General features: G+C 46.0%; 1 protein-coding gene across 2 annotated transcripts in view; it reads left to right on the top strand.

Moving 5' to 3' along the window:
• The first annotated feature begins 9,801 nt into the window (after positions 1–9,801).
• Positions 9,802–16,077, top strand: part of ARHGAP20 (Rho GTPase activating protein 20) — a 63,424-nt gene continuing 57,148 nt past the window's right edge. For both annotated transcript variants that reach the window (XM_048935066.1, XM_048935075.1), the window contains exon 1: positions 9,802–9,984. In XM_048935066.1, coding sequence (XP_048791023.1) covers positions 9,886–9,984 — 99 coding nt within the window. In that variant the 5' untranslated portion in view covers positions 9,802–9,885. The remainder of the gene's footprint in view (positions 9,985–16,077) is intronic.

Raw genomic sequence — 16,077 nt, forward strand, 5'->3', positions numbered from 1 at the left:
CCATTTGGATTCATTGATGCTTGCTGAATGTTTATGGAGATCAAACAGGGAGGCAGTGGGTGGTGTATTTCAGTGGTGGTGACAGCAGCAGTGGGTCAGTCACCCCTGCTGCTGCAGATTTTCACAAGTGCAGCATGCAGGCTCTTGTTCATTGCTGGTGGTGATTGTGTTGAAAAATAGTGTTCTGTAGTTGAGAATATGCACTGTCAAATAGTATGATTCTCTTTGTACATGATGTAATTTCCATGAAATAAATAGGAGGTATTACTTTTGGAGCAACCTATGTATATTGGAAATCCATAGTTATTAATTTAGCAGCAGGACACTAGTGCCTAACAAAAATACATTTATTTTATAGCCATACTTCATAGCATCAAAAGCACTGAGTAAAAGAAGCAGCTTTCTGCAATCAGCCTGCTGCAGTTGCTTGCCTTTACTCTCCAGCAGAGTAAATCATTGTTATTCCTATTGTTATGCACATCACTCATTTGTTAATACTCACATGCCAATTAGCTATTGATTCCCATTTGCCAATTAAGCAATAAAGCAATCAAATCCACTGGCTGGCAAGCCAGGCTCACCTTGTTATTAGTCTCCGAGACAGAGTGTACAGAAATAACTGCATGGATCTGAATGAAGGCATATCTGGGAGGACTTACCCTCCTTGCCAAGGCAGCTGTAGTGAGCTGTGGCCATGCCACACAGCCTCACATCCACAGCCCAATGCCCTGAAACCCCGTGTGGTCACCCCAGGGCAGAGGGGAGAGATGCACAGGGCTTGAACAGGAGGCAGAAGCAGGGGCTGCAATATCCTGGCTAATGAATCTGCAGGTCACTTTGATGTGCTCTGATGTAAAAGCTAAGATTTATGTTACAATGAAGAGATTGACATTATTGTACAGATTAGGACTTACAGGGCATGGGGTCTGCCCCTGTGCCCTAAAAGCCACCATGCCTCACAGAGAAGCACCTCCCAGATTTTCCTGCGAGGTTCCAGCACAAGTTTTTGTTTGCATTCAGGACTCCCTCCACCTACCTAGTGCTGGAAGGGGGCCTTCAATGAAAGAAATCTTTCATTTAATGCAAGGAGCCTTTTACATTGCTGGAGAGATCCAAGAGAGCCTTGCAGCAAATGGGAAGCAGGCTTTGAACTGGGCAACTGCAACACCGCTGTGCTTTGGGACCTGCACGCCACAGCAGTCAGGCCTTAGGAATTTGCAATGTAAACTATTCACAAGATGCGATGGGGGATTTTTATTATTCTGCCAATAGCAACTTTTGAATAGAGAAGGCTGGGAAAGCTCTGGCACTGATGAAACTCCAAAGGCTTCCACTGATAACATTGGAGGCCTATGGACATGCACCAGCTTCTGGCACCAGTCCCTTCCCAAATTCAGCAGTGCCTCAGAGTCTTCATTAACATCAGATTACAACTCTCCGTTAAAGACATATGATTTATGAGCAAGTCACATGTTAATGCAGAGGCAGAGATTTCCTGGAACATTTTTAGTGTGTTTGCATGCAGGTGGAGAAGGAAGGTAAGCTGGGAAAAGCTGGGGCTGCTGATGACTTAGTGCATGAAATAACCTTCATCTGGCAGTTTTTTACTTTTCCTCATCGATCCAGTGAGGTGACTGTAAAATTATGGCATCCAAATAACATTGAAAAGCATTAAATAAAGCACAAGGCCAGCATGTATTTTAGAGCAAGTGGATAATGTGACATCAGTGTCAGTTCAACCTTTTGAAACTCACTGAAATGGTCTGAGAACATTAAAATGTGTGCCATTATGTCACACTGTGAAGCATTAAAATCCTGCAAATTCTAGGCTATACTTTCATATGCATTTTAATTTCATTTCATTGAAATGGATTTTTTTGCTGCCTTGGTTACCAAAACTGGTCAAGCAAGCACATAGCTTGGCCAAAGCCCATAAATCACTCATTCTCTTGACAAACCTCTCAGGATCAACAGTTTCCACTGACCTGTAAGTCTGCGAGCCTGTCACAAACCTCTCTTGTGCAGAATTAAGCAGCAAATCCTGAAAGGCAGCAGAAGCAGGGGGATAGGCCTACAATTGCTATTTCACACTTCTATTCAACAAATGCATAGTGATCTTTTTGGCATTAATTTGGCAGTGTGTAGTAACGCTGTACTGTAGTAATGCTGTGCACACTCATGTCTATGGTTATCTTTTAGCATGCTTGTCCCCTTGGGCAGCTCAGCCTCCCCAGGCACTCATGCTGCTGCTGTGGTACCACACATCCCAACAAGACTTCCTCTTTCCTCCCACTTTATGAGCTGCCTTGGGGACCAGCAGCATTGCACCCACAGCCTTGCATCTCCCTTCTCACTCCATCCCTCTTATTGCACCAGTGTTCAGAGGGATGAACATTTTCACTCTTTGAGAGAAAGGATTTTTGTTTTCAAAACAGGTTAATGAGCATTTTTAGATGTTTTTCTTCCCTCTTTGTCATCTACAAAAATTTCATTTTTTAGAGAATTTACAAAATGTTTTCTGTTTCGAAGGTCAGGGATTTAATACTGTTACAAACTCTTTTCTGAAGCCTGAATACTAACATACTTCAAGCCCACAATGATCAAGGGAAGATATAAAGAAAGGAGGGGGGCTATAAGAAAGAAGGGGTCAGACTCTATAGCAGGGTCTGTGATGATAGGACAAGGGGAAGTGTGTTCAAGCAAAAGAGGGGAGATTTAGGCTGGATATAAGCAAGAAGTTTTTTACCATAAGGGTGGTGAGGCACTGGCACAGGTTGCTTAAAGGGGTAGTGGGTGCCCCATCCCTGGAGACATTCAAGGTCAGGCTGGATGGGGCTCTGAGCACCTGATGGAGCTGTAGGTGTCCCTGCTCACTGCAGGGGAGTTGGACTAGATAACCTTTAATGGTCCCTTCCAACTAAAACAATTCTAAGATTTTAGGATTCTGTGATTCTACTATCCAATGGTTTAGTTCTCCCTCCAAATGTATACACATCAGTGGTGATCACCTTTGTGCTAACTGAAAAGCAATAACCCTTAGCCAGAGAGCACTGTTCTCAATAACCAGGGCCAATATCCTGCTGATTCAGTAGAAGTGCTGGGTCACAGCTTTCACATTGAGAAACAAGTGCAGTACAGATATCTGTTGAAATCTTACCTAAACTTATGCCATCCAAATATTTTAATGCTTTATGTATATTTTCTGGCTTCAGCAGTTACAATGGCACTCAGAAAACACAAAACCAAGTAATTTCTCCTTGCTAAGGGTCTTTCCGCATCATGGGAAACAACCAATGTTGTGTAAAATGCTAACACTGGGCTGCCAACCTCCCTGTACCCTCCCTCTTGCAGCTAATAAAAAAAAGCAGGAAAACAGTTGTTTTGGAGGTGGGGTGTGAAAGGAAGAGAAACATGTGCACGTGGTCCTTGCAAACAAAACATACCGCGCTTTGGAAACTGTCATTTAGAAAGGCTTTGCACCAGATGGAAAGAACTGAGAGAACAAGATTGATCAGAGGTTCAGAATTCATGAACTGCAAGGAAAAGCTTAAAGCGTTTGTCATTGCTTAGACTAGAAAAGAGGATGTGGGGAGATAGTGTCCAAATTCCTAAAAGGTAGCTCTAAGAAAGAAAGAATGAATCTTTTTGTATCCCCTAGGATTAGGATGAGTTGCAATAGGCTTAGCAGGAGAGAAGGTGATTTCAGCCAGGTATCAGGAAAAAGTTTCTAATTGCAGGGACAATGCAGAGACAGGCTCAGGAGGGAGCCTGCAAATCCCCTCCACTACAGATTCTGAAGTCATCCAGATGCCCTTCAGGAAAGACACAGATAAAGCTGCTTGACAATGCGGTTAAGTGATCCTCTATGGCCCTTTCTAAATCTGCTTCTTATCATTACAGTGTTGGTGTCAGGAAAAGCTCAGAGCCACTTCAAAACCGCCCTTGTTTTTTTTTATTTCTTAAAACACCGTGATACTGGCCGTAGCAGGTGGGAGCTGCAGCATGGCAGTGGTGGTGGCATTGTCCACATGTCTCCTGCTGCTGTTGGGAGCCCAAGAATTAAACCCTCCTGCAGTGCACCAAAAGCCAGACCCTGTTTTGGAGTCTGACAGTCCTCACTGTGCATATCAGCTAGACGATCCAGGAATTTCCATCCTCATATAATGGACCATTTAATCTGTAAACCACCAGCAATGTGGTTAGAGGCTGAGAGAGGCACGAGAGCCAAATCCTCGCTTGATGTAGTGCACTGAAGTTTAAGCTCCCACCTTGGCTTACAGAAGCTGAAGATATGTCCATCAGATTAAACTGAGTAATTCTACACTTTGTGCATGAAATATATAGCTATTTCCTCTCAGAGTCCCTGTCTGCAGGAGGATGTCTAGCCCATTTTTCATTTATCTGAGTCAGTTTTGAAAGCATCCCACTCTTGAAGAGAAAAAAACAGAGTGTGTCATGAAAGGACAACTAAAAATCTTGCCCATCATTTTTTAATGTCTCTCATTCACAGCTCAACAGTCCTACAGGTTGTTAAGAAAAGAGAGTTCCCTGTGGTAAATGGAAAACTGTAAATCCAAGGAGGGACCAGAAGTGCAATACTATCCATCAGTGTGTTAAAAACACAAACTGACAAAAAATATGGCCCTCTGGGTTCTTAAACACACTCAAAGTAAAATCTGTCTAGGCTGTGAAATAGGAAAACCGATGCTTGCAATGAATCCAGAGCAAGGATGATAAAGCAATAATTTTTATGGATGACTGATATGGTATACTCGAATGGTCCTCTGTTTGTGGGATATCCCTTTGTGCCTCCTATACAGCCAGCATCAACAGTATGCCTTCTGTTTCCAATAAATCCAAGTCCCATCAGCCATAAAACAAAGGTGCTCTATTCTTGATGCAACCCCAATATTTTCCCATTCTAGTTACCATAAAGGTTCTTGTTATGGATGTATAATCCTCACTGGGCACATATATGCCAACTTACTCGCATTATGCAATTTATTACTCTGTGCTTCAACCCACCAAAATAGGAATCTGGCTGTTTGCATGGCCAGTGCTTTTTGAAGCTCCAGGGAGTCCATCAGCAACACCTAGCTACAACAACAATAAAGAATGGGTTATTTATGAGCTGTGTGTACGCAGTCATGCTTCTCATCTAGAACTTTGGGACAAGCATCTTCTAACACACTCTCATCAAATTTTAAGTGATAGGATGTCTTTCTCAAGAACGTGCTGATAAATAGGAACCAGTTCCAGTGCTGAGCAGTAAATGCCGTGGACTGTGGCTTTTCAAGGTGTCATGTAGTGTGATGGGTACACAGTGAGATCTATGAAAGTTTAAGATTGTACTTGACCAGATGGGTGTCCTGCATATTTTGTAGGTAGTCAGCCTCCCACTTACTGCATCTGCATGCTGTGCTCAGGACTGCCATGCAGATTTAGCTCTCAGTATTTGCATTGCTGCCCACCTACCTGAGAGTGAAAGTTAAACAGCTCTGGGTGCAAGCGCTCAGATTTAGATCAGAAATGTTGCCCATAAAGGGAAGAGATTAGGCCTTATCTTAAACAACATGCTATCCTTTCATGTCTAATATTTTGTTCTCTGTGAGGTCTTTCCAGATGAATATCCAGCCAGCAGCTTTTAACTTTGTCTCACAATTTCCAGTTGAAGGGCTGTCTCTGTCACTACCACAGGAAAATCTTCAGTACAGAGAAGCCCAAAATAAGCAATCTTATGAGTCTATTAAAGCAAACAAAGGAAACAAAGCATAAAAATCAGAAGTAAGATACAGAAAAAAACATGAAAAAGGTGAATGAAAGGAAATCCCAATGTCACTTGCTGATGGGTTCTGTTGACATGATGCTGTAAGTACACTGAGGTGCTCCTGCCAATCGTTATTTGCTCACAAGAATCATACCAATTTAACTACACCAATTATAAAATCAAGCTTAATTAAGTCAGAGCAGCATTTGCATGCAGGAGACATGCAGCCCTTCAAAGGCAAGCTTCTCTTTGATGCACTGGACTCAATTTCACACAGCATATGTAATAAGGCTGAAATGGATATTCAAAATTGCACAAGGCCTGGCTGTGATGGTCTTTCCTTCCTGGTGTCCAGGTAGCAGTTGTGGAAGGGGTAGAAGGGCTTGGCCCCTGGCACTGAAATAGAAAACTGAAACCTGGAGGTCTCTACTAACATGTGAAGGGGCAGAATAGGGTATTTTCTGTTAATGCTAATATATGTGCACAAAATGTTAATAACTGCCATGGCCTGAATTTTTGGACATTTGTGAATTCCACTTAGCAATTACTTACATACCACTTAATTTTATTAGCAAGCTACCATCAAAAAGAGAAGGACAGGCTTTCTCTTGTCAAGGCCCTCAGGGACCACAGAGGATGGAAGATGCTCTTTGCAAACCACAACCTTTTTGGTATGGAGTAGCAGCAAATAATGTGAAGATGAGGAAAGACAAATTCCCTCTGTCCCTAAAGCTGCTGTACTGAATTCCAGAAAAGAAGGGCAATGCCATCTAGCCATTGTTCACAAGGAATGCCCAAATTTACAGTGGGACTGCTCCCAAGTGATGATGATATGGAGCTGTTCAGCCACCCATCCTGTTCTCCTCCAAATTGCTCTTTTCCCCTCTGCAGTCCCTCCACTCCCTGTGAGGAGCTGCAGCCACCATCAGGCCTCCTCTCAGCCTGCTCTGCTCTGAGCACACCCAGGGACATCAGCTGCTCCTCATACGTCCTGTCCTCATTGTCCTTCCAACCCTTCCCCATCTTTGTAGCCTTCCTTTGGACTCTCCTAGTAGCTTTATGCCCTTCTTATACTATGGTCCCAAACCCGCATCCAGAGCTGGAAGTGAGGCTGCACAGCACAGAGCAGAGGGGACAGTCCCTCCCCCCACCCACTGGCACTGCTGGGCCTAGGGCACCCCAGGGCACAGTTGGCTCTTTGGGCCCCAGGGCACACTGCTGACTTATGTTCAGCTTGTCGACAACCAGAACTCCTGCACTACGGCTGTCTGTCTGTATACACATTCATGATGCACAGAGAAGCTTCTCCCATCTCCCTTAACCAAATGGCAGGATTCTCATCTATTTATCTTAGTGAGCAGGTGACAGAGTCAGTGTTCAACAAACGCTGTAAGAAATGCGCTTATGGAATCTAAGAAAAGAACACCTCAAAACATGTGTGAGTGTTTAGGAAAGCTTGTGCAACATTTCCTTTGCAAAATAAATACATAATCACTGCCTAATTTCCAAATTGTCACCAAGAATATCATCACTTGCAAATGTTTCTGGGGAACAGGGTGCCAAACCTCTAAATATATTCTGAGCTCTGAATAGTCATGGTGTACAGCTTCTTCCCTACCCCAGCAAATCTTCACTCAGCCCTCTTGCAGAGGATCTGCAAGATCTGGGATCTGCCCCACAACAGATGCATTGGGCCAGATGCACAGGATCACAGACTGGCCAGGGTTGGAAGGGACCTCAAGGATCACGTATCTCCAATCCCCCTGCCACATGCAAGGCCACCAATCTCCCCATTTAATACTAGACCAGGCTGCCCAGGGCCCCATCCAACCTGGCCTTGAACACCTCCAGGGACGGGGCATCTACAACCTCTCTGGGCAGCCTGTTCCAGCACCTCACCACTCTCTCTGGAAATAATTTCCCCCTGACATCCAACCTCAATCTCCCCTCCCTCAACTCAAAACCATTTCCCCCTGTCCTGCTGTTATCTACCCTTTCAAAGAGTTGATTCCCCTCCTCTTTGTAGGCTCCCTTTAGGTACTGAAAGGCTGCAATGAGGTCACCCCACAGCCTTCTTTTCTCCAGGCTGAACAAACCAGCTCCCTCAGCCTGTCTTCATAGGGGAGGTGCTCCAGTCCCCTGATCATCTTCGTAATGCTGACAAGGTTTGGACAGAGCAGCTGAAAGACCACACAGAACCAACAGGGGGAAATGGTGCGAGTTCCAATCTGTAAGTATATGTAGCCAAGAAGGCCCAGGGCATCCTGGCTTGTATCAGCAATAGCATAGCCAGCAGGAGAGCAGGAGCAGGGAGGTAATCATCCCCCTGTATTCAGCTCTGGTGAGGTAGCACCTTCAGTACTGTGTCTAGTTCTGGGCCCCTCACTACAAGAAAGACATTGAGGCTCTGTAGTGTCCAGAGAAGGGCAACAGAGCTGTGAGGGGTCTGGAGCACAAGGCTTATGGGGAGAAACTGAGGGAACTGGGATTGTTCAGCCTGGAGAAGAGGAGGCTCAGGGAGGACCTTATTGCTCTCTGCAACTGCCTGAAAAGAGGATGTGGTGAGGTCGGGGTCAGCCTTTTCTCTCCAGTCACAGTGACAGGAGGGGGAGTGGCCTTAAATTGTGCCAGAAGAAAGATTTACTCTCTGAGTAGTCAGGCATTGGCACAGGATGCCCAAGGAGGAGGTAGTCACTGTCCCTGGAGTTGTTCAAGAAATGTATAGATGTGGCACTTGGGGACATAGTTTAGTGGGCATGATGGTTGACAGTTGGACTAGATGATCTTAGAGGCCTTTTCCAACTTTAATGATTATTTTATTCTATTCAGTGATTTTCCCAGAGGACAGCAGAGGCAGCCTGGCAGCTCTCTGAGCCTCAGACACTGGCATGGTGTAATCCAAGAGCTATCACCAACTGGGGAAATGCTCATAAATGTGGATTTGATTTTGGTCAGGCAACAGTGAACTGCTGGGCCCAGGAAAGCTCAGTGCCTCTGTGTGAGGAGGCAGCAGCATTCAGACTGCATCCTAGGCATTAATATTTCATCTCCCCTTTGCTTGCACCCACACGATTCCCCTGACTTGCAGGAAGCACCATGCACGCAGAGGGCATGAGCCTACATCAGTCTCAGCAATAGGATCACCCAAGCACTGTCCCATGGAGCTGACGAGCTTAAACAGCTCAGAGAAGTGGCTGCATGATGCAGAAACATTGCCATTCTCCGCTGCTTCAGGTGTACATGGCAGGAGTGGCTGCTACCACGAGCACTGCTGCAGCCAGAACCAGGAAAGTAACCCTACAGAACTACACTGAATCCCAGCACAGGAGGTAGGTGGACATATGGAAAGCTGTGTGTGAGATGGAAAGGTGTCTCTTTTACTGCCTGGCTTTCTGGTGCTCAGCACAGGAAAAAATGCACGTACAACCTACAACCACTGCAAAGGATGGAGAGAAAAACACCCCTCTACATGGAGAAGGACAGGGACAGAGAGCTTCTATCCAGTTTCCGGTCCAGGTTAACCCACAGCTCACTCACACACACGTGCTCTCCCCTTGATGACTCCTAACTCCCTGCTGCATGACGGCACGCCCTTGACACCCCCAGAACAGGGCACGAGCAAGGACTCCAAACCATGCAAGTCCTCGGGGAGGGACCCTGCCTCGCACTCACCTCGAACAGGAGGTGGGCGGGTGATGGGCCACTGCCACACCCCCTACTTCTGGGACGATGCCATTCCTCAACCATCCCTGGAACAACGTAACGCACCCCCACAGCCCCGGGACCACGCAACGCCTCCCGCTCCGGAGCAGCGTAACCCACTCTCCCCGCACCGTTCCATCCGCAGGACACGCGCACGCGCAGGACGGCGAGAGCGCGCCGCCGACTCCCCGCGATGGCGCATGCGCGTCGCCCCCTCCCCTCCCTATCGCCCCGCGCCGCAGAGCAGGGCTCGAACCGGCTGGGGGCGTGGCTCCTGTGGGGGCGTGTCCCGCGTAGGGGGCGTGTCCCGGAGGGGCGTGTGCCATCGCGGCGCGCCCTGTCCATGGTGCGGGCGGCGGCGGCGGCGGCGGCGGTTGGGGTGTCGCCGCGGCGGGAGATCGGCGGCGCGGGGCCGCATGGACGTGATGTCCCCGCAACAGGAGCACCTCGGGCCCGGCCGCTCATCCTCGGTGAGCGGCGAGAGTAGAGTGTTCGCCGCCGCCGACGGCAAGAAGGTAGGGCTGCTCCTCTGGAAATCGTGGGGGAAGGTGTCATTCCCCGCCGCGGTCCTCGTCACCGGGCGCTCCCCGGGTCCGCGGCGATGCGGGGGGAGCCGTCGGGAGAGCTGGGGCCGCGAGCGTCCGCGGGAGAGCTCGGTGCAGGCGTGTCCGGGCGGTCGGGTTCTGCGGTAAAGCTTTGCCGGGTGGCTGAGACCGGGGACACCTGAGGGTGTTGCGCAGAGGTACAGGAGAGCTGGGAGGGTCAGCCTGGGGTCACCCGGAGAGCTCCGGGATGCCGGAGCTCCGGGTCTGTGCGCTATGGTTGTCCTGGGAGCAGCGGTGATTTGGCGTGCAGGTGTCTGGAGAGAGCTGGGGGTGCTCTGCGGGGTGCCCAGGGCTCCGTGGGGTGGGCGTTTGGGGCTCTGAGGAGTGGGGTTTGGGATTTGCCAAGCAAGGAGGGGAAGATTTGCTCCCAGCAAGAGGTGCTGGGGGCTCCCACATGTGCTTTGGATGAGAGAAATGGGAAGGCAACTTCCTGAGGAGGTGCGCTCTGCCTTCTCTGTTGTGACTGATGGAGGAGAGGCTTACAACTGACGGTTAAAGCTTTTCGGTGTGCCAGTTGCATGTGACACGATCAAGTGCAGAATGCTCACTCTCTGGGTGCAGCTAAGTGCTCATTTCTGCCTTACACTGTGCTGTAATGAGTGAGCTGCTATGACCACATTCTTCCCACTATGTAGTAGGGGAACTCGTTTCTCCTTGGCTTAACATGTACCGAAGTGTGGCTGGGTGGCTTCCTGCCGTACCCATTCTGCTTCACTCTGCCATTTACATCTGTGCTCTGTCTGCCTTTAGAGGAATATGGTGTCACTGGCTGTCAAACACATTGGGAGGATTAGGACACAGCCAGGTTATGATGTCCTTTATTAAAGCTGTCCACCTGATGCGTGGTACCTTGTGCCCAACCCAATGGCTGGGGCTCTGTGGCTGAGGGGAGCCACAGTTCCACTCCTCCTCCAGAGCATCTCTTTGGGCTGGAGCATATGTCCCTGGGATGTGTCTCTGTGAGTCTCATCTCACCAAGGCATGCACCTGACTGCAGCCCCAGGGACATCTCAGAGCACAAGTAAAGTGCAAAATGGCTGCTTGGGGAGTGCTTAGCCTGACTTCTGCCTACACCTTGATTTGATAAGTTTCTGAAGAAGGAGTGCAATACACCTACATGAAGGGGAGGAGTGTCTTCTGCTGGACAAATGGATGGAATGAATGCTTGCCCTCCCCAGTACTACTGTGTAACCTGAGGCAGCTAAATGTGTGGCTTTGATTATTCTCCTACTGCTTCTTTGATTTTTGCTGAAGACACCTTGCTGCTCTGATGCCGGGCACCACCTGAAATGAGAAGGGATGTTCAAGTGCTGCAAAGATGAACACTGCTTCCCTACGAATTCTTTTTGATTCAGCTTTCTGAAGACAAGAACTGAAGGCAGCACTTGTGCTTTCCTGCTCCCATCGAAGGAAAACAGATCTTGTTTTTGCCGATGCTGACAAAGGAGTAGGGATGTTACTTTTTACAGATCTTGGCAGCTCTCTTGGAATTCATCAGCATGCAGGCACAGACAGTGGGGATACATAGGGAATCCTGCAGCCACAAGCATCAGTCCAGCCTCTGTCCTCCTCCACAGTCCCAGTGCTCCCTGGAGTTTCCTTACAGGCTGCCTCTCCTTTTGGCTGGGGAAGAATGTCCCTACCTTCATGCCTGTTCAACACTGGGCTAGTCTTAAATCTGCTCGAAGCAGGATCTCAATGGCAGTTCAAATTATTTTTTGCTCCTTATGTGCTATGGACTATCTGAGTACCTCTGTTTTGAGCTCCACAGAGTGCTAAGGCACAGCACTTTTTGACAGAGAGAAGGCTTTGTTATTACAGGACATACTGCACTGCTTGTAGCATATATATGTAGTTGTGTGGCAGAGCCTGCTGACAAGAGATCAGCTTTGATACTGGTGGTGACACAACATAGCAAGTTTAAAGATATTGTTGCAAATACATTCACATTGCCTGTGAGTCTCTGTGCTCTTGACTGAGATCCTGGCTGACAACATGGGGGACAGCAGTCAGAATCACACCACACAGTGCCAGAAATCTCAGCAATCCGGGAACACTTCTGTGACAAAAATGCCCCAAGGATGCAGTGATGAGCCACCAGTGAACATTTTTATTTTATTATTTCAATTATACCTTTCCCAAGTCAAATGTATTTTGCTGAGATTTCCTGTGTTGTTCTGTGATTGTTTGAATTCCTATTTTATCTTTCGCTTGGCTGTTGCAACAAAACTGATGGATCACATCATAGGACCAGGTGATAGAAGTTGTCTAGGATTCACTCCATGTGCTTTGTGGGACCACTTACATTGTTGTCTTGCAAACACTTCCTCTCCTTTTCTTTATATGTAAAGCAATCTGAAATGCTAGCATACCTCACAAATAATGGGAGCTTCTCCTTATTAAATGCATGTAAGACATTCAAGATGCCCTTCTGGAAGGTGACACTGAAGTGCAGTGTTTTAATTGATCCTTTTGGAAAATTCTAGGTCAGGTTCCCTCCTTTACTGGACTTACCTGGAGTCACTGGACAGTGGTTGATCGACCTGCAGAGAAGTTTTTGTACTGACCGTTTAGTAACCAATGCCAGTAAATTGATGCAGCTCTGAAATGGGCTGAAGTAAGATGAGTAAAAGTGATTTTACTGATGGAGCTTATTTGTACAAATTTATCAAAACAAACGATTCAGCATGTCTTCTGTGCCAGTATATCTGTGTCAGCAGTAACAGCTGTGGTCATTTAATTATATTTATAAGTTTCTGGTGTTTCACTTCTCTCTTCTTCGAAGGGTTAGATTCCAACCAGAATATTTTACACAAGACAATCTTTGGTAACATAAGCAATCACTCTTAAGATTTTTTGCTGCCTCCTTGAAAATTTCAAGTGACTGCTTATAATTTTTGTGAGGCTCAGCAATTTGTTATGTTTATTCATACAATGTGTACAAAAAACTTAACCATTTTGTAGAATAGTATTTGTGGAAGCTTAAAGCACAGTATTCTATCACCATTACAATGTTTCTTTGTAATTCTGATCACACATACAGAAACAGCTTACTGTCAGGAAAAGAAGAGCTGTGTTCCCAACTGTGTACTAAATGGATAAAATTCAAGCAAATTGAATTGGAAGAGTAAAGGCAGTCACACACAACCTTCACCCTGTCCTCTGTCTTACTCTGCTAATATGAATCAAGAATGTGTTTGTCATTGTACTTGATGGTACCTTGATCTCATGCTCTTGTGTATATATGGTTTTTGGCATAAAGCTCCTTAAGGCTGAGATTTCTCCTTCCTGTGAGACTTTGTCCTCTACTGTGATCGTGGCTGATGATATGGGGGGCTGCGGTCAGAATCCCACCACCAGAAATCTCAGCTTTTCAGGAACACTTCTGTGAAATAAGTGTTGGATGTCGGACAGTTCCTGTCATCATGGAGACATACCCTATAGCATCTCTGATGAGAACTGGAAAAAGCCCGTGTTAATGAAGTCATCCACATTTGTCCTTCAGATGCAACCACCTTGGTAGGCACTGCTGACTGGTGATGACTTACAGTGATGTGCCTTTTATTAGGCTTATGATTTAATTCAGAATGAGAGTTAGCTATCCCTCTTTTGCCTGTTCATGTGAGAAGTTGAAAACTGTATATAAAACAATGTGATCTTGCTCTTCAGTTTCCCAGTCTTGTGTTTTTTTAAGTTCTGCATGATGGTGGTAGGAAGGAGAAGGACTCAACATGTCATATGGGACCTACGACATAGCAAATCATTGTCTGTTTACATTGTCTATTCGATGAGGCATTGGCACAGGCTGCCCAGGGAGGTGATGGAGTCACCGTCCCTGGAGATGTTCAAGAAGTGCGTGGATGTGGCACTGAGGGACATGGTTAGTGGACATGGTGGGGATGGGTTGACTGGTGATCTTAGTGGTCTTTTCCAACCTTAATGATTCTGTGATTATACGATACTTGCTCTGTCATCAGTCAGCTGCTCCAAAGAAAAGCCTGGTGTGCTGAAACTGTGGCAGAACCATGTCTGTGTGCTAACAATCTGTTGTGTGAAGTTTGGTAGGAAAGCTTGGGCTCTACACCACAGCACCACATCTGAAGGTGCTGCTGCAGGCACTGTGGATGCAGTACAGCAGACAGCAGGACCTGTGGGCTAAATATTCAACAATGACCTCCTCCATCTTCTTAATAATCTTCCACATGTGCAGCTTTGGATGTAAATGGATGAGATCTTGCCAACACATCTATATATCCATGCTTCCAAAGATTAGTATCTTGTGGGAGATGGTTGGTAGGACATCTTTTGCACACAGTTTCTTTCATCAGTTTTTATTTCCACTTTAACTCTGGTCTCCATCTGCAGCTGCTGGTCCACCATTACCAGCTTTTTCTTCCCTTCTGTTGGTAGGTCTTTCCTCTTTTGCCCTTGCAATCATTTTATCCACAGTTATCCCTCCAGAAATAGCTTTCTTTTAGGAAAGTCCATGTAAGTACAAGTATTCTGCCAGCATAAACACAAGCACATAGTTTTGTCACCTGCTCTGCCGTTATGGAAAATGGGACCTGGCTGTCTCTCAGGCTCACAGGCACACACTCTGCCTTTCGAGCCAGCCATACACTTGCAGCCATCTTCTCACCCTCTTTATAAGGGCTCAGGAATGTTACAGGTCACTGTAGGGCCATTTCTTGCCCTACCCAAGAATAAGAGATTCTTGTTATTTCTGGTATTTTTTGGGCAGCCGTGCACTGTAAGTCTAACAAGTGCAGGATTATGGCATAGAGGAATATAGGATTTATTGTTTCTTGTAGGAAGCCTGGTGATACAGGGGAAATAGTATTGCCCAATTGTCTTTGAAAATTAACAGCTGGGTGATGAGTGTTGTTTTGATGTTTCGTTTTTTGTCAAGCAGTTAGCTGAATTTTGTTGTACAGATCTCTGTAAAGATTTCTGTTTGTGCTTTGCTTCATGTCTAGCTAAACCAGAAATGTGTGTCACAGATATGTTTTGTTACTCAGACAACAAGAACAGAGTTTGCATGGGTGAAATCCCTCATGGTAATAACTTAGATAGTTTCATATAGCAGGCTTTGTTAAAATCAGATTTCCTTTCACTAGAAAAATAGTGAGAGGGAGATCTTAGCCACTTGAGAGCAATCCTCAGCTCAAGGTACCGGTCCGTCTGAGAGCTGCCCATGTCACCCAGTTAACTGACCTGGGCACACATCCCAGCCTTGACCCACTTCTGGAACAAGCTTGTAAGTCAGGAGCCTGAAATCCTTTCATCTCTGGGGAGGGTTTTAGCAAGTGTCTGCACATTGCTGAAGAGGCATTTCTGCTGGGTTCACCTGCCAGCTAGGAACTGAGTGCATTTTTCAACTATTTCCTATATGAATCTTTTACATAGACATCAGGTAATATCATTTTCTCATCCTAAGCTCAAAGCATTCACTATGAAGGCAATTGTTCTGTATCTTATTAAGCTTAAAAATTCTGTTCCCTGTCCTTTGCTCAGATAGCAAGGAGAGAATTGAGCTGATTAATTCAGCCTTCCTGGTCTCTTTAGTTTTCTTGTGCATTCAGTGGAAGAAGTCAGCACTTCTAGGTCAAGACTCATTTCATTTTTGCACAGCTAAAACAGGACAGAAGAACTGTGCACTAAACATGTCCTTTTCTCTCAGTTGACTACAAAGGCATTTTTTTTCAGGCATTTTTTATTTAATTTATGTTCTGCCATTCTCTTTCCAAGCTTGATATGGTTAAGCGATATACACAAATCACAAGAGAGTGCTTTATCTTCAGCTTGATGGTTTTTTAAAGATCTCATGCAGATGTTGCTGCTTTCTTTTTTTCTTTTTTTTTTTTTTTTTTTTTTTTTTTTTTTTAGGAATAGGGATGAATTTCTTAACTTAGATATAATAATTTACATAAATTCTATATGGTATCAATACCCACTTCAACCACTAGCCAGATTAGCTGAATGAGGGCAGTCAGAAGCAGATTA

This window comes from Lagopus muta, chromosome 1 (assembly GCF_023343835.1).
Source record: "Lagopus muta isolate bLagMut1 chromosome 1, bLagMut1 primary, whole genome shotgun sequence".
Classification (NCBI taxonomy): Eukaryota; Metazoa; Chordata; class Aves; order Galliformes; family Phasianidae; genus Lagopus; species Lagopus muta.